General features: G+C 55.8%; 1 protein-coding gene across 1 annotated transcript; it reads right to left on the bottom strand.

Moving 5' to 3' along the window:
• Window positions 1–1,250: 1,250 nt before the first annotated feature.
• CYGB (cytoglobin) lies at window positions 1,251–19,003 on the bottom strand. Its single transcript, XM_021546998.3, has 3 exons — window positions 18,555–19,003; window positions 6,834–7,065; window positions 1,251–5,805 (listed from the first exon to the last, which is right to left on the bottom strand). Exons 1-3 carry the CDS (start codon window positions 18,695–18,697, stop codon window positions 5,641–5,643), a joined length of 540 nt encoding a protein of 179 aa, XP_021402673.1. The 5' UTR covers window positions 18,698–19,003; the 3' UTR covers window positions 1,251–5,640.

Genomic DNA, 19,003 nt, shown 5'->3' with positions numbered 1-19,003 from the left:
AGCACCAAGTAGCTTTTTACCCCACAAGAAAAGACACAGCAGGAGAAGACAGATTGAACCAGGCACTTATTTCTCTCCCCACATGAGCAGGCCTCTGGATCCCTTCTCTGTGGCCATGGCTGGTTTGGCTCAGTTTTGTGAAGCTGTAGGAAAGAAAAAGGTTCCTCTTGCAAGGCCACCCTTCTAATTGTGGCTTGGGGACTCCAGAGTAGCTCAGGTGCCTGCCCATGCAAAACTGCACCACTCAATTGCTGCTTTCTCCAACTTGGGGGGCTGGAGAACAGAATTGTTGCCCTCAGCCCAACAGGAGAAGTTGGCACCAGGCTCCCCAAGACCCTGAGCAGCCTCCAAGGCACCAATCTCTGCCCTCCTCCCTCTCAGAACAGTGTCCCCCCAGCCTCAGTCCAAAGCTGGGATTGCTCCCCTTAAAATTATTTGTGGTGAGGTGCTGCTATTTTCTACCACCCTGATGGGATGGGTTTTCCCATCCCTGGAAGATGGTCCTGGATTTGGGGTAAAGAGAAGCACAATAAACAGGATTGCTTGAATTTGTTTTCCAAGCCTCCACAGCAATGGGGCTATTGGGACCATAGCACGAGTCTGTCTGTCTGTCTGTCTGTCCATCCTCTGCCAACAACTTTGGAAATATTGGCCAGTGTCAACTGAACTTGACAGGGCCTGTTTTGCAAAAAAAAAGGGAGCTGGAAAGACCCACGGGGAGAAACCACAAAGTGACCCAACCCTTCTGGGCTCCATCCCCCTGCAACGTGATCCAGCCTCAGCAAGAGGGGCAGGAGGAGCCGCCAGGGACTGAGATGTGGAAAACTGGGCTGCTGCTGCTCAGGGAGCTGTTTGTTATTTTTACAGGCTGGGAACAGTCTCACAGTCCTTGGTGGTCGTGGTTGCTGCACGTTGTGGCCATTAGCAAGCATTTTGGACTGGCTGGGCTGCCAAAGGCACAGGAATAGCTCCTGATGCAGGGAGAGACCCTGCTGGTTTCCAGGATGTACCTGGAAGCCAAGTGAAGAGCCTGGAGGAGGGGCAGACCCTTCCCTCCCCACCGCAGTGCTAAAATGCCTCCAGCCACCTCTACCACCCTTGGTGGGCACATCCACCCCCTTTGCTGCTGCTAAATGGCCAAAAGTCTCCCTCAGAGTGAGCAGGAACCCTCAGACCCACACGGGCACAGGGCAGCCCCCCGACACCCCCTCACCTTCCAGCCACCCCATCAGAAAGAAACCAAGCAGAGCTGGAGGGGGTTTGATTGATTTATCCACTGAAGATACAAGTTTCAGTTTGATAACACCATTTTGTCCGGTTACAAACATACTAAAAACCTACAAAAAAGAAAAACAAGTTACACCCATGTACACGGAACTCAGGTATAAAACCAGCACGGGGAACACGAACATGAACAGGATCTGCAGCAGGGACAGGGGAGGACACGGAGTTACATCAGAGCCCACTCGTGTCCGTGGGTCACGCTGGGGCTGGGGCAGACATACCAACAATTAGAGACAACTTCAGCTGTGGAAAAAGAATTGAGCGCTGCAGCCTGGCACAGAGCTCAGAGACAGGCAGGTGGTTTTGTCCCTCCCTTTTCCCTTTCCCTAAGCTGGTCCAAGGTCAGCGTGTGGGTTTCCCTTTTATCCCTCTGCCTGCCACTGCTGCTGCTGGCTCCCACATCCCAGGGCAGCTTCCCTATGGCCACGGGCAGGGAAGGCTGAGGGCTGGCACCAGAATCCAGCCAGGTGACATCTGGTCCCCCTGAAGTCGCTGAGCATCCCTTCAGATGGTGGGGAGACACTGTGACCCTTTCCTGGGACAAAGTGGCAGAGATGCGAGAGGACCTCCCTGGGGAGCTCACAGCTCGGCTGCCCTGGGGATTTGTCACCCCCCAAGAGAAGAAGAGGTTGGTGGCACGAGGCCCATAATGGTTCTGGTGGTGTTGGGGGGTCTCTCCAGCTGGGTGCCTGCAGAGCTAAACTGCCGTGGATGTTGGCTGTGGAGGGGGACACGTGGTGGGTGGGATCTGCCCCATCCCACCCCAGCGCCCCCCACTCTGCTCAACTCCCTCTGCACAAACCCTGAGCTTCAGGGGAGGACACACCAGCAGGTTGATGTGAGGGGGTGCTACCAAAGAGACCAGGACCAGGTGCTCAAGGAGGACCCTGCCCCAGGGATGCCAAATCCTCCCTCCCTCAGCATTTCTTTGCCTCTGGCAGGGGGCACAAAGGCTTTCCCACCTGGATCACAGCTCCAAGCCAGGGGTTGGCTGGGTCTGGGGGGCACAGGGATCCTCCACGGGCAGGGGAGAGACCAGCTGGCCCCCAACATGTGCTGGCAGTGATGCCTCAGCTTCTCACCCGTGAGCTTTGGGGAAAAGACTTTGCAAGTTGGTCCCTACCTGCCAGCACCAAGGAGAGCAAAGCTCAGCCTAAGTGTGCCAGGAAGTGAAAGGCCAAGCCCCAGAGAGCAAGACCTGAACAAAAGGGGGATAAAGGGGCCCCCAGTCAGCTGTGGTGGCATCAGTGGGCTGGCAGGGACAGGGAATGGCTGTGCATGGATGTGTGTGTGTGTGTGTGTGTGTGTGTGTGTGTGTGTGTGTGCTGCAGAGCCATGCACAGAGCCAGAACATGCCCCCCCCGTCCCCTTTCTGCTCTTCCACATGGCATTTATCAGCCCTGTCACTCTGGAATGGTACTTTTTCCTTACTCTGTTGATCTTCATCTCTCCCCAGATGAGAATGTTGCTGGATTTCAGCAGTGCCTCCTCTGCTGTGGGCGTTTCATCCCCTCCCCTCCCGAGCCTTGCCCCGGCCGCCCTCCTGCTCCGTGTTACTTCCTACGAAGCTGATAAAAATAAACGTGGTTTTGTTTGCAGCTTTTGGAGTGGCCTGCAATTTGGCTGATGGGGGGGGGATGCTCCTCGAGGGACAGCAGCTGCACACATCTGGATCTGCTTTAGGAAAAAGTGCCTGGAAAAAACCCCAAGCCCAGCCCACGCACACGTGGGCGCAGGGGGCCACGGGCCAGCTTTTTCTAGGGATGTAAAAAAAGAAAGGAGAAACCAAAGCACTGTTTAATGGGGAGGTGGGGGCACCTCCCTGCTGCTGCTCCCCAAAAGCCAAGGCACACGGGTAGGTTGGGCATGAGCATGGAGGATTTCCAGATGCTCCAAAGCAGCTTCTCTGCAGACTGGGAGCCCAGGTTTGGTTGTAGGGAGGGAGGGAGGGGAAGGATTTGCGCTGCAAAAATAAAATTCCCACCTGGAGATTATTAACCTCAAAGGTTAACGTGCAAATTTTGTCTAAAGATGAAACATCCCTGGACGGAAACATCCCTGGCCCAGCATCCACAGAGCACAGGGAGTACATGAACTCCTCAGAGAAATGAACTCCTCACAAATATGTGCTGCTGGCCCCAAGGCCTTGGCAGCAGTCAGCAAGGCCGTGCTCGTGAGTCCCGTGATGTGCACACACACAAATGGCACCTAACAGTCTCGATCCAAGTGATCCCTCTCCAGTCCTGTGCTGGAGGGGAGGCAATGGCTGAACAGGCTTTTCCAACATCCATCCCCAGCCCAGGCAGCAGCACTGCCCCTCTGCTGTGACACTCCAGAGCGAGCTGGAGGCAGCAGCCATTGGCACCTTCACCAGTGCGGGCTGCTGGGCTGGATTTTGGGGATGCTGACTCTGACATCCCGCCCCATGAGCGAGGCAGCACCACTTGTCACCCTGTGCCTGTCCCCCTGGATCCTGCATGCTGCCATGCCAAGCACAGCTGTGCCCCAGCTGTCATTGCCACCCAGCTCTCCGTGGGTGCCCAGGACATGCCACTGCTCCAGGCCCTGCTGCTCCTCTCCATCAGTGGTAGTGTGGGATGCAGGAAGGAAAGAACTGCAAGGCCAGAGTGGCTGCAGTGACATTATTGGAGTCCTGGGGCTATTTTGAGACGTAATAAACCTGTTCCTGGGGATGGTTAAAAGCACAGGTGAGCAAAGCAGGAGTTTCTGTCTGTCTGCTCTGGAGGAGTGACACTGCCCCCACAGTGGAGGGATGTCCCCAGGGTGGCTGTGGGGATCCCAGCTGGAAGTGTGGGCTTGTTGCCTGTCCAGCTGGCATCCAGGAGAGGAGCTGGTCTCTCTCAGGAAGCTGCCAGCTCTCCAGGACAGCAGTGGAGCGAGGCCAGAGGGAATCTCAGAAGGGAACCCTCCTCCCACTTCAGCAGATAACATTGCCCTTAATGCTTGAGCTCTAAAAATAGCAGAGGCCTTTAGGGAAATATTGGGTGGCAAGGATTCCAAAGATTCCCAGCACATCTGACATTTCATCCTCAATCCTCTGCCATGCAGTTCCCAGAAATGTGATAAATCCAACCACATGTGGGCAAGGAGGCAACTGCCTTGCTGCTCCTCCTCCCATGTTCATATCTGCAGGGGAAACTGAGGCACAAACCAGGCAGACTGACCTGGAGGTTCAGGAGGAGTTGGTGTTGGAGGCGGGATGAGTGCTCCAAGCCCTGCAGCCACGTTCTGGGGGGTGTGGGAGAAGCCTTTGTCAGGCACAGGCAGGAGCCCTGCTGTCCCCAGGAGGGACACAGCTCCTGCGTGGGCTGATTTCTGCCAGGCACTTTATTTGGAGGAACCCAGTGTCACCACGAGGGCAGGAATATGCTCTATACAAGGTGTTTATTAAATTTTAACAGAGAAGGGACCTTTCCTCGTAACCAGAAATCCCTCCTGATACGTCTGTGCCATCTTTCCTTCCCCTAGTCACAGCCTGACCCCCCTTCTCACAGAGAGGGCAGAGCTGGGCAGACAGACCCACACACACCAGCTGCCAGGGCACATCCTGTGCTACCCAAGCCCTTCCTCAGGGAGCTGGAGGGCAGTGGCTGGACTCACCAGCTCCCCACATATGACACAGGAACCCCACCTACACACCAGGCTCCGAGCCATGAGGGATCCCCCCAAAGGTACCCCCCTCCTTCCCCCTCTCTGGTGCTGTGGGGGAGCTCCTCTCCCAGCCCAGAGGGGTTTGCAGCAGCCAGCCAAGGCCAGGGACTGCGGGTGACAGGAGAGGCGAGCGCTGCTGCCCACCTGGAGCACCCAGAGTGGCTCTGGCTGCCAGCCCTGCCAGGTGATACCCCAAAGTGCAAAGCAAAGCGTTCTCGGTGCCAGTCAGAGGTCTCCAGGTGTGCCCCCCAAAAGCCAGGTTTACCCAGGAGCTTCACATGGAAAATGAGGGTTGTGTTGTTCCTCAGTGACCAGGGCGGCAGCACTTGTGCAAGGGACTTTGAGATGGTGCAGGTGAGGTGCAGGATTTGGGAGGTGGTGATGGACAGGCCAGGACAGGAAGATGGAGCCAACAACCAATGCTCTCCCCTCGCCCTCTGCATCCCCTTCCAGCGTCCCCTGCAACTGCTTCACCTCGACCCACCCACACCCTTCACGGTTCTGTGGTTTTTTTGGCTTGTTTAGTTTGTTTTTAAACCCCATGGAGATCAAATTGTGACTTGGCAGCTGACAGAACTGGCCCTACCGGGCTCCCCAAACCGAGCAAAGACCTTGAGAAGAGACCAGAGTGAAGTCCTGGGGTGAGCGAAGCCCTCCCTGCCCCTCTCGTGGCCCCCTGGGCGCTCACAGGGTGGCACTGGGGTACTGAGCCCAGCCCACCTCCTTGTAGGCTGCTGTCACATGGGTGTAGATGAGGGTTTTCATCTTGGTCCAGGCTCCGTGTGCCTCCGGGGTGAAATCGTTGGGATATTCCTCAGCAATGACCTCCAGCATGACACCAGTGAGTTTCTGAGGGGAGGCAGACAGCAAGCAAGGGGTTAATACCTCTCCAGGGAGATGCTCACAGCAATTTTTGCTTTTCCCTACAAAACCACTCGGGTCCTGTTGCTGTCTGTAGGACACAGATGTCCTGGAGGTCTGTTGACACCCCTGGGAGCAGGCAGGACAGGCAGCAGAGGAGGGAGCTCCTGGCAGGTTGAGGCATCTCCCTCTTGCCCTGATTTTTAAAAGTGTTAAGTTTTCTTTTATAGTTCTTTTAAAAGTTTTAAAGTTTTTTTTTTAAAGTTTTGTATACCTTCTGATGCTTACATATTTCTGCTAGATCTCTCACACACTGCCCATGTAAATAATGATTGCTTTACATTCTTCTTTGCAAAAAGAGAAAATTAACAAACTGTTAATTTAACCAGTGCGGTTGGAGAGGTAGCAATTTCATCCTCCAATCCACTGTAATTTTTAAAATTCTATATATTACAAAGTAAACAATAAAATTAACTCTTTTTCTCTTTTAAACATACCAAGCTTCTGTGTACTCAGTTCATGTCCAATAACAACAATCTCCCCAGTCTGGGCACCTCAAATTATTTACAGAATTAGAGAATACTCCAGGTTGGAAGGGACCCGTAAGAACCATCTAGTTCAACTCTTGAGTGAATGGCCACGTGGGGATCAAACCTGTGATTTTGGTGTTTTTATTCCCATCAGAAAGAAAGCAGGCAGAGCTGGAGGGGGACTAATTAGCCAACTAATTGAGTCCCTGCTGTTGTGCTTGATTTCCAGAAGAAGGGGGACACAGCCACAAACATGGGCACAGCCAGGTGGGCTGCCCTGGGCAGGGGGAGGCACTGGGTGCCCTGGCACTGGCTGTGTGTGGGGATGGGGGTCCCCACAGGCCAGTGGCACAGCGGGACCCTCCAGCAGTGTGGGGAGCAGCCCCCAGGTCCAGCCAAGGCCAGGCAGCACCAGCCCACCACAGCTCCTGCTCCCCTGCCCTCTCCCTGAAGCAGCCCAAAGCTTGTTTTGCTCCTATCCTTTACCTTAAAGTAGATGGGCTCCACTTTGTGCTTGAGGGCATGGGCCTTGCCCACCAGGGCCAGGACAGAGGAGACCTTTTCAGAGTCGTTGAGGTTCTCCACCACAGTGTTGATGGCCCCCATGACCCTCCGAGCGTGCTTGCGCAGCTGCAAGCTCCTCTCCATCTCCAGCGGGTCCTCCATGTGCTTGAACTGGCTGAAGTACTGCTTGGCCGAGGGGAAGTTCACAAAAAACCTGCCAGAAAGAGCAGACATGCAATGCCATCAGGAGGGGGAGAGCAGGCTGAGGGGTTAAAGCAAAGCACGGGGGATGGAGATGCTGGAAGCCACCCCCTGCGTCTCCCACAGCCAGGGCTGATTTTCCTACCCAATTCCCCAGGAGCTGCAGTATTCAACTGTCTGAAAACCAGCAGGTTGATGCCTTTTCCCCAAACCCCATCTGCTACAAGGTCATCATAGCTGGATACTCATCCTCAAAGCAGAAGCAAGAGTGAGCTCTTGATGCCCAGAGATGCCACCCAGGCGTGCCAGATGCTGCATACGTGCCCACATATATCAAAACATCACATCCTGCCTCAGAGAGCTGGAGATGAGCATGAAAACCTCTCTTTATCCCATCCAGCCTCTCCTTGCCCCCTTCCTTGCTCCCATGGGCTTCATTCCTGCATTGCCACCCAGAACAGTCTCCCCTTATCCAAGCTGCCCCACCTTTCGTGGATCAGCCCCACCAGAGTCTCCAGTGGGACCTAAGGCCTGAGCTGATGTCACTGCTCATTTGGGACATTTTTCCCAGCACAAGGATACTCCAAAAACTCACCAGCCCCTCCGTGGGGCGGCCTGGGGACCCTCTTTTCTGCAGGATTAAATCAATCCCAATAAAATGCAGCCAAAAGAAATGAAGCTGTGCTCACAGCTGATATGCTGAGCTCCCCAGGGAAGTGGAGGGCTGGAGGGGACAGGGAGTTGAAGGGCACAACAAGGAGCAGGGCTGGAGCCACCAATGGCAACACCACCCATGCCAGGATTGCAGCTGGGGCTGACTTGAGTCACTTCAACCACCCCCTTCCACCTAACTTAGGCAGGAGAGAACCAGGTCAGTGCTGGCTCCCCACTTTCAGCCAGCTCCCTCCCTGGCTCCTGGGCTGGTGAAGGATGCTCAGGAGGCAGCAGAGTGCTCCCAGGCTGTCCCCCATCATTCCTGCTCCCCTCCCTAACCCCCTTCCCAAGCACCACCCCAAACCACGGGAGCCTGAACCCATCCCACCTCTCCCTCCAACCATCACCATTCTCTCCAGAACCAGGTGGGATCGTCTTCCTCACTCACCACTCCATGAATAATCACAATATTGAGTACCAGGCTCCTTTACCAGTTTGTTATCCTCCTTTCCCCCCCTCCCTTCCTTCCCCCGCTCCCTTGGCTTGTGAAAGCTTGGGGGCATTGCCAAGGAAGTGAAGCTGTGCCTGGAGTGCACCAGCGCTTCTGCTGCTCCCCCAAGGCAGCTGGGATTCATCAGATGGCCCAAAATAGGTTTTGGAGGTGTGAAGAATGTGTGGCAGAAAGGGTGGGGGAGGAAGGAAGGTGGAAAGGGGGAGACAAGGTGTTGCTTTTAAAACCCAGAGGGGACCCATGACAAAACTCCTCTTGTTGTTGTGCAGCCTCCTCCCCCCAGCACAGCTCCTCCTGACACATCTGGTCCCTGTCGAGAGGAATCACTCCCAGGCCTGGCTGTCTGCAGCTCCTGCTGCCACCGAGATGCTCAGTCCTTCAGCCCAGAGCTGTCAGAGAGCTGCTGGGGGATGGAGCTGGCCAGGCTGCGTGGATAACATCATTCCCAGCATTTCAGACTTCTGCCCTGGGCATCTCCCCTCAGAAGGGAAAATGTTCCGCTCTGGTTTAATGGAAGCATTTTTTTCCAGCTGGACTCAGCATCCCTCTGCCCTCATCCCATCCCTCCCCACCTCTATTCCAGCTGTGGCAGCTCCAGCTCCAACAGGGATCATCCTGCCAGGGTCAGAGCTAAGGGTTTTACCATCCCTGCTAGTGGATCTTTGTGGCAAGCACATTTCTCTCCCTCTCAGGATTTTTCATAGAGGTGCACAGAGAGAAATGTGCTTGCCACAGATCTTTCCCCTTCACAGGCTCCCCCCAGGCACCGGGAGCAGGGGATGTCACTGGAAGTGGGACCTGCTGACCAGGCAGGGAATGGAGGCTGCCAGCTGGTCCCTGCACGCCTCGGCCTCAGAGCCCCAAACCACAGGAAGCTCCCTGAAAAGCTGTATTTCACCTCAGCTGAAGGACAGGATGTTCTGAAGGCATGGCAAATGAGTTGAGGAAAATTCCTGGTCTGAACCACGAAGGGAATAGCAAGGGGGGACTGACCTCTGCAGCATGAGGATTTACAGTGCGTCCCCAACAAGAGAAGGGCCAAAAAGAGACCCTGGGACCATCACCTCCACCTCTGCCCACTTTTGGCCAGATATTCCAGGAGCAAAGACTGGTTAAACCCTCAACATACCCCAGCCTGCGTGAGACCAGACCAATGAGGGATCCAAACACTTGGTTTCCAACCTTTCCCTGCTTTGCAGACCCTCAGGCTGATGCCCCTATGGGAGCTGAGCCCAGCAGCTTTCTCAGGGGATGTAAAACCAGCAAACCCCCAGCTCGTGCGTTCAATCCTGTGTCTGCTGGATTTCTTTGGTGGAGAACTGAAACAGAGGAGCCCAAAACATCTTCAGGAGCAAAGCTATGGATGGCCAGAGACCTAAAGCCACCTCTCCTTGGAGAGCAGCAGGCGCCTGCAGCAAGAACTTCAGCCTGGAGCAAATATTTGAGCTGTCAAACCACAAAGAAGAGGGAAGGAGGCTCACTCAGTGGTAGTTGTTAATAAACAGAGAAGATTAATTTAACACAAAGGTTAAATATAACCAGAGGAAAGGAGGAAAAAGAAAAGAAATAAAATAATCCAACAATGGTGATTTAGAAGAGGTGTCTGTTGGGGTTTTTCCATCTGCAGAAAATTTTGACAGTTCAAACCTCTTGGGCTCTGGGAGTTTTTTGGATCATTATGTGTGCGTGTGTGTGGTTTGGGCTTTTTTTCTCCATCAGAGTCATTAAAAGATGATATTTACCATTGCATATCACACAAAATGATGATTGATAGGAACCAGATGCCTGCATACCGATCTCATTAAATTTCTTTTTAAGCGATTCCATTCTCCACCCACTAATTTGTACTCTGCCAGCTACATCTGGACCCAGTGGACAGGATGTCAGGATTGCTTTTCCTCTCTCTTTTGCCCTTGTAACAACTTTAAGGACACAACCATTCCCAGTAGCAGAGCCAAAGGAAATAATTAAGGTGCAAACCCACTGCAGTTACTGGAAACCTGTTTTCTGTTAGGAGGAGTGGCATCTCCTGCATCTCCCCGACCTTCCTCCTTCTCCCCAGAGCATACAGAGCAAATCCTGCATGGAGGAAACCTCCAAGCCCAGCCACCTCCTTGCCTCCCCAGCTGGAAGGAGGACACCTGGGTGCTGCCTGTTTCCCCCAAGCACCTAAACCCTTGATACTTTACTTCCCCTGTTTGCAAACTGTGGGGTGAAAATACTTGTGAGCCCTCAGATCTGCTGGGAGGCTGAACCCCCATGTTGGGAAGGATGGATAAATATAATTATTCATAATAATACAGCCAGGATGAAAACAATCCTCCGTACTGGGTGGACAATGCCCTTACCTACAGATAAGTCCAAAAGTCAAATGACTGTTCCATCTCAACCCCCAAAATGTACGGCTCATCCCACACCTGTAACCCTCCCCTAAAACATCAAGTATCTGTGACCCCATTGGCCCAAGTCTTGTTCCAGCCCACCTTGAAGCCCCCTGATAAGGGGTCTCTAAGGGGCCAGACGCCCATATGGAACTTCTCCTCTCTTGGATCTTCCCTCCTCTTAGGACCTCCACCCTCTCCTGGAGCATCCTCTTGTCTCTCCCCTCCTCCATCCTCTCAAGCCTCACCGCGTGCTGCGTCTGTCAGCTCCAAGCAAGACCTTTCTCCATCCCTAATAAACGTTATATCCCAAGAGCAGCCTGCAAAGATCTCTCTTCTCCATTCATCAAAGCCATCCTGGAGCACAGCGCTCCCTACACCCCCAGCCAGCCCTTGGACACTGCTTTTTTCTAGATTTTCACAGAATCATTTAGATTGGAAGAGGCCTTTAGGATCACCAAGTCCAACTCTTAACCCAGCACTGCCAAGCCCACCAGTGAAACACATCCCCAAGCGCCACATCTCATCAATCCCTCCAGGGTTGGTGACTCAACCTACCAATGCTTTCATGTTTTCTCTCACCTCGTCCCTCTACGTGGGAGAAACTCGAAGGCAGCCCAGAGCATCTCGTGTCCCTTTCAAACCTCTCCTTCCAGCTCCTCTCTGGGGTGCCCACAAAGCAGCTGATAATGGGTAGGCAGGTGGTGTGTGTGCTGCTGCTATTTATTATGCCGAGGGCTGGATCACCGCTTCGCCTGCACCTTCCCCCTGCTCCTCCCAGCCACCTGTAGCCCACCGTCCCCTTCTGAGGCTGGGGAAAGGCTGCTGGCTGCTGTCTGGGTGTTCACCCAGCCCAGGGTGAGGAAGGTCTTGGCTGTGTCGATGCCACAGCTCAGCAAGACAGAAAAAGGCAAATTTAATGACTGAGAAGAGGATGGTGCCTGCCTGCTCCCGTGTCCTCTCCCTGAAAGCTCCTGGCCAGGTGGAGATGGTGGTGAGAAACATCTCCAGCTCTGTCACGGGAGGGCTGGAGGGACAAGGGCCAAGCCCCCCATCCACACACTAATGCTAAATTCAACTTCTACAGCTGAGAGAAACATGTAGCTGGCCTTTCTCCAGGTGAAGCCCACATCTCTCTGCATCTTGGGAGCAGAATCCAGCACAATGCTGAGCTGTGCACGGAGGCTCTAATGCCCCAGTGCCCAAGGCAGAGGGACCAGGACACCCCAGCCAGGCTCCTCAGCAAAGATGCCACCAAACACATTTGGATGTGAGCTAGAAACCCCCAGGGGCAGGTCCTGCTCACTTCTGTGTGCCCAACTCACACCTCCAAGTCCTCATTGCTGTTGTTCTTCCCTACCACACGTGTGGATTCAGCCCAAAGCCTCTTGGCTGCACAGCTGAACCTTTAGGGCAGGGGTAAGGACACCTTTCACGGGAGAAGTGAATTAACAGCACCAAAATGGTTTTTCCACGTGCCTCTGGAGACCTTCCTCCCTTGGAGTTGTAGGAAGACCCCTGGCTGGGTGGAGAGGTGGGTAACACATGTGCGCAAGGATGTGGTCTGTTGGGAAGGATGGATAAATGTAATTATTCATAAATAATACAGCCAGGATGAGAACAGCCCTCCCTGCTAGCTGGACAATGCCCTTGCCTACGGATGGGTTCAGGGGTCAAGTGGACTGTTCCATCTCACCCCCCAAAATGTACGGTTCATCCTACACCTGTAACCCTCCCCTGAAACATCAAGTGTCTGTAACCCCATTGGCCCCAGCCTTGCTCCAGCCCACCTTGAAGCCCCCTGATAAGGGGTTTCTGAGGGGCCAGACGCTCTCTTGGATCTTCCCCCCCTCTTAAAACTTCCACCCTCTCCTGGAGCATCCTCTTGTCTCTCCCCTTCTCCATCCTCTCAGGCTCTGACACGTGCTGCATCTGGCAGCTCCAAGCAAGACCTTTCTCCATCCCTAATAAACCTGATATCCCAAGAGCAGCCTGCAGAGATCTCTCGTCTCCGTTCACCCAAACTGTTCTGGAGCCCAGCACTCCCTGCAGTGGTCCATGTCCCACTCAAACCTGTGTGCTGCTGGTACCACCACCACCTCTCCCGTCCAACGCTCCCTCGGTGATGTCCAGCAGCCCCAGCTCGGGCAGGATCACCAGGCAGCGTTCCCCAGGCCCCCTCAGCTCCTGCCAGCCTGGCTGGGGCTCTCCTGACATCTCCCTGCTGCTGAGGAGCCCTGAAGTTCTGCAGCCTCAGTACGGAGCCGGCTGGCACAGCGATGCCCGGCCCTCCCTGCTGCTCCGGAGGGGAATTTTCACACCTGGCACCCACCCATGCTCAGCCACAGCCAGGGAACCTCTCCAGGGAACCTGCTCGCCCCCCGTGCCTTTGCTTGCCTTGCTCACGGGTGCCCTTGCGGCTCTCGGGGCGCTGAGTGGGATTTTTTACCCCCAGGTGATGCAAGGGCAGCACGGGCACAGGGGACACGGGAAAGGCTCTGCTCTGGATATCCCAAGAGCTGCTGGCAGCGCCGAGGTTGTGGCTGGTGGGGGATGAGCCACAGGGATCCCCACAGAGCTGCCTTGGCCATGGAGAAGCCAGAAGGGCTGGTCCTGGCAGCTGTGAGCAGACACAATGCAGTCGTAGGAGAAGGGGCTGTTTTTGAGCTTATGAAACCCTCACTCGCCCCCTCAGTGCTCATGGAGTGGTTGTTAGGTTGGGAAATGTCCCTTTTCTGTGCCTGTGCCAGCAGAGCAGAGCCCTGCTGCTCTCTGGCTCTCCTTGTCCCCACAAAAACCTCTCCCCAGCTTGACCACAACCATTCATGAGCGTGGCACAGGGACACTGCTGCTGGTCTTCCCTGGGCCCTTTCCAAAGAGAGATATTGCATCTCTCTGAGCCACTTTGCCCTGAAATGTGTCCTTCATCAGCCAGGAATGGAGCCTTTCCCTATGGACGCCCCCGCAAAACACATGTTGGCTTTGGGGGTAGCTGTAAAATCACTTCTTTAAATGCCATTTTTGGGTAGATTCAACCCATACTTTTTTGATTCATATGGAAAAAAAAAAAAATAAAGGTTTTCTGCATTGCCAGACTCATTACTCAGATTTTTTGCTATTTTAACCTAGAACTCACAATAACGTCTGGCATCCAAGGAGTGCATTCATATTTTAAAGCTCTTTGCAAAGTGCCTGAATCCAGGTGTGTTTGCTCAGACTAAGCGCCGTCGAAATCCAGGGGCCTGATCTTCCATTGGCAAACCTTTTGCTTCCCTCCTACACCTCTTGAGGGGGAAAGAGCACACCAGGAGCGGTGGAGAAGGCGGAAATTTGGAAAGCTGATGGCTCTGAAGTGCAGACAGAGGGAACAGAGCGATGGAGAAGCCCTGTGGAGGCGGCACAGCCTGTGGTGCCTGAGCCGGGTTGCGTTGCCTGCACTTGGCACAGCATTTGGTCCAGATTCTCCTGGGCTCTAATAGAAACTGCCCCTGGGTTTTATCCCCTGATGGAATCCATAAAGTTTTGTGGTCTCACATCTGCGCCTGTGGTACGTGTGTGTGGGTGTGGGAGCGGGCGTGCGTGCGGCCGGGACAGGCTGAGCTTTTAGCCCTGGGGTGCTGGGCTTGGCTGGGCTCTGCAAAGGGTCCCAAACCCCCTCTGATGTTCACCCCGGGGTGCTGCGGAGGGCTGAGCCACGCCCGGGTGTCTGCATCCCCCTGCCCTGTCTCACAGTATGGAAGGAAAAAAGGGGGGCCTGGGGAGGGGCAGCCACAGGCTGGAGGGGTCCTGCACTGCACAGCGAGGGCTAGCACAGGTCCTGAAGGGTGCCCTGCTCTGTGCTGAGGGAGGGTTCAAAAAAGGACTCATTCCTGAATAACAGATGGGGAAAATGAGGCGCAGCAACAGCCTGGGGGCATGGGGAGGCTGCAGAAGAGCTCCAGCCCCAGCCCCAGCCCTGGCTCACTTGGGAACAGCTCAGCCAGGAGGCACAGCCCTGGACGAGCAGCTCCAGCCCCAGCCCCAGCTCCTGCTCCTGCTCCTGCTCCAGCCCCAGCTCTGCTCCAGCTCCTGCTCCTGCTCCAGCCCCAGCTCTGCTCCAGCTCCTGCTCCTGCTCCAGCCCCAGCCCCAGCCCATCCCCAGCCCCATCCCCAGCTCCATCCCCATCCCCATCCCCATCCCCATCCCCATCCCCATCCCCATCCCCATCCCCATCCCCATCCCCATCCCCATCCCCATCCCCATCCCCATCCCATCCCCAGCCCCATCCCCAGCTCCATCCCCATCCCCATCCCCATCCCCATCCCCATCCCCATCCCCATCCCCATCCCCATCCCCAGCCCCATCCCCAGCTCCATCCCCATCCCCATCCCCATCCCCATCCCCATCCCCATCCCATCCCCAGCCCCATCCCCAGCTCCATCCCCATCCCCATCCCCATCCCCATCCCCATCCCCATCCCCATCCCCATCCCCATCCCCATCCCCATCCCCAGCCCCATCCCCAGCTCCATCCCCATCCCCATCCCCATCCCCATCCCCATCCCCATCCCCAGCTCCATCCCCATCCCCATCCCCATCCCCATCCCCAGCCCCAGCTCCATCCCCATCCCCAGCCCCAGCCCCAGCCCCAGCCCAGCCCCAGCTCCATCCCCAGCCCCAGCAAGGGTTAATTCAGCTGTGAGATGGAGCCCGCAGAGGCCCCAGCGCTCCCGAGGAGGAAGATGAGCGTGCCGAGGAGACTCTGCTTCCTCCGGGGCGAGGCTCCCCACCGAGGAAATTGGCAATTAGCGACATAGTTTTAACCACCGAGCGCAGATTCCCAGGATCCGGTGGCTGCTCAGCCGTAGTCCCCATTATTCTTGTTCGTGTCCCCCGGGGTCCCAGAGCTCTGCGAGATCAGGGACTCATCGTGCTAGGGCAGGACCCCAGGGCTTTGCTGTGGGTTCAAGCACCGCCAGCAGCCGCGAGGGATGGGAACATGCTGCCCAGCTCTGTGCCTCAGTTTCCCCACCTGCAAAGCATGGACAGGCTGGGGGTGGAGGGGTGGGATGCTGGTTAGGGACAAAGGGAGCTGGGCTGGGTTCCTGCAGGATGGCAGCACTGCAGATCCCCCATCACTGCCTTTTGGTGGGCATTGCTGCCTCCCTGCCTGCAGCCTTGGAGCACGGGATCAGGCCCCAGATTAATTTCAGAAGTGCTCCCCCCCAGCCCTTCCCACTTGGAAAAAGGTAATTCCCTGCTCTCGGCAGCTCTGAAGGGATGGAGAGAGGGTGGAGCAGGTAAGCAGGAAGAGACCCTCTGCCACCAGGCACAGGCAAGTCCCTGCTCACAACCCAACCACAGAAAAGCTGACTTTTAAAAGAGATTTACCTGCTCGCACCACTCTGCCCGTGGGGGTGGCACCAAAGGAGGATGCACAGCCACGCACGCCCTTCCCTCTCCCTGGCCACACCTGTGCAAACCCCTCCTGCCTCAGTTTCCCTAGCGAGGTGAGCAGGAACACCAGGCTGGCACTGGTGAAACAGAGGCTGAACGGGGCAGCTCCCAGCCTGCTGCACGCTGTATGTGTGCCCACCCAAAATGTGCTGGGGAGGGGGGGTCACCTCTCACCGACCCCACCACTGCCCCCTCCCCAGCCCCGGCCTCTGGAGCTGCTGAATCACGTCTTGGGAGGCGGCTCCCGGCGGGCTCCACGCGTGACCCACTTCTCCCGTGCTCTGCCAGCTGTGAGCACAGCTGGGGCACTGCCAGCCCGGCCAGGGCTGCCCTGCTTTCGGCCGCCACGTGCTTCCCCGGGGAGCTCAGGTGCAGCTCAGAGCTCACAGCTCAAATTCCTCTGTGGGGACAGCGTTTGTGACCAGGGGGACACAAACCAGCCGTGCCAGGCGGGTGAGGGCAGATCTGCTGCTCCAGGGGGATGGGTCCTCTCCCAAATGGCATCACTGTCCCCAGGGACATGCACAAAGCCAGACCTCACTTTAAGCACCCCAGGGAAGCTCTGGTGGGGGAGCAGTGGTGGGTTTAGCTGGGATGAACCAGGGCATGTGCCATGACTGAGGATGTAAATGCTCCCAAAGAGCCAAGGTTCACCCTAACAGGCAGCTCTGTCCTGCCCTGTTGTCACAGCAGGAGAAAACCTTCACCACAGTGCACAACTCTGCCCAGATTAAAAAAAAACAAAAAAACCCAAAACTGGAGCAAAAACTTCTGCTGGGAAAGTTTGACTTGGGACCAGAGCTCGGCCACCTGGTCCCCACGCCACACCTTGATTCTCTTTATGCTCAACCCTGCTCCAAACACCATGGGGACTCAAAAAGCAATGAGTTGCCCTGGGGGAAACCCCCATGGCATTGCTACAAGTCTCTCAGTGCCAGCCATGGGCACACAGCCACCCTCCCTGTGTCTGTGGGCAGTGGGCACCTGCAAATGCTGGCAGATGGGGCCATGGCATGACCCAGGCACTGGCCATGCATGGCTGGTGGCCAAGCCATGAGCTGAACCTCGTGGGATGGGGCTGAGGGGAGTCTTGCAACCCCCAGATCTCTGCCATTCCTGCTTCAGACCCAGCCTAGGTAGGTTTGGTGTCCCTAGCCACGGAGCTGTCACACCTCCTGACTGCCCTGACTGCCTGCACTGAGTGGGGGCCATGGGAGAACGGGCTCAGCCATCAGCTGGCTCTGAGAGAAGGAAATGTTTTGTGAAGGAGGTGGAGAGGGGGCTCCAATGTCATTTTGGAACCTGCAGAGGGGTCTTGGTAAGAAAATCCCATTGCAGTGCTGGCAGAGAGCCTGGAGGGGAACTGGCTCTGCTCATTGTGATGTCCAGGGAGGCTCTGCTCCCTGCAGACCCCGTGGGCTCAGGGCTTTAGCTCAGTCAATTGGAAAACTTTCAGACGATTATTAGTGAGCAGCACATCCTTCCAAGGGGTTCCCTGCACACCCACAGTCCCCTGGTGCAGGGGAAAACAGGGAGGACACAACCCATACCTGGGGTGCCTGGTGTTTGGTCCAGGTGGGGTCTGACCAGGGACACCCCAGCATTCCTGACCCCAGGCAGGAGTGGTGGGGCTCTGGACAGGATCTTTGCTCTTTGCCCATTGCCATTGCAGGCATCTCCCCCTCTCTTTGCCCTCTTCAATAAGGGAAACGGCCTGTTGGTGCCCTACCCCACTGAAACCCCAAACTCCCAGTGCCACTGGGACCCTGTGGGATTTCCACTTGGCTCTTTCCCGGTGTACCTGGACATGGTTTTACCCCCATACAACACAAGAACCCCCACCTGCCTCTACTCCCCTCCTCCAGAGCATCTCCCCTGCTCCGGCTGCAGGTGCAGAGCTTTGAGCTGCTGCCTGTACCCCGCTGCCATCGGGAGATGCTCCACACCCCCCTCCAGGGCTGCTTATCCCCCCTTCCCCCTCTCCCACCCGTGCCCCCCACAGCCCCTTTCCACCACCAACTTCAGCGCTCTCCTTCCCGCCGACGCTGCCGCCGGAGGGACAGATGGTGCCCTGGGAGACACACCTGCTTGGGTTTTATCTTGGCTCCCAACTTGCATTATTTCACCCGCCAGCCAGCCTGCTACGGCCCCGTGCCACCGCTCCCTGCGGGGCCACCAAGCCCGGACCCCCAGCCCAGCCCAGCCCGCCTCCGCCGCCCCCCGGCCCCGGCCGCAGGTTAAGGTGACCCCTGCACGGTCCCCAAAGTCCCCAAGGCTCCCCTGGCTCCCCCTGCCACTGCCACCCGGCTCAAAGGTGTGGGAATCCGGGGAGCTCTGCGAATCCCTCCCTGCTCCCAGGCAGCAAATACACCCAGCCAGCTCCCCACTCGCTGTCATTCATCTCCACTCAGTTCTATATATTGTTCTGCCTCTTTCTGAGCTATATAGAGATTCAGTTGGATTTGCTGCTTCCTTTTTTTTTTTTTTTTTTTTTTTTTTTTTTGGTTTGTTTTTAAATACCTGATGAGTATGGAGACCCCAACGTCCTCGCAGTTTGCATATACTCTGCTCCATATCTCTTGAATAACCTTTTTTTCTGCGTCCGAAATTTCTTCACTTCTTTCCCATCTCTCAATCTCCATTTCTCCCTGGACTTTCTCCATGAAAAACAGCCGGCAGGATCCTCCGGGAAGCCAGGAGGAGATAAAGAGAGATGTGTGTGAGCGGGTATATCCTGCGAGAGGAGACAAGGTGTTTGCTCGGCGGCTCTGCGACGTGTGGATGTGTGTGTGTGTGTGTGTGTGTGTGTGTGTGTGTGTGCGAGTGTGTGCGAGTGCAGCTGCCTGTCGGCGTGTTTAGATATGGAATTTAAAAAAAATATCCCGGAGGAATGATGCGTGCGATTAGATGTGAGATCTCCTAGTGCTGTCCATGGCTGTAGTTAGCTTCAGCTCGCCTCGGATGTGTGT

Source organism: Lonchura striata, chromosome 18 (assembly GCF_050655825.1).
Source record: "Lonchura striata isolate lonStrDom1 chromosome 18, ASM5065582v1, whole genome shotgun sequence".
Taxonomy (NCBI): domain Eukaryota; kingdom Metazoa; phylum Chordata; class Aves; order Passeriformes; family Estrildidae; genus Lonchura; species Lonchura striata.
The sequence above is the reverse complement of the archived record's forward strand: the minus strand, read 5'-3'. Positions and strand labels throughout refer to the sequence as shown.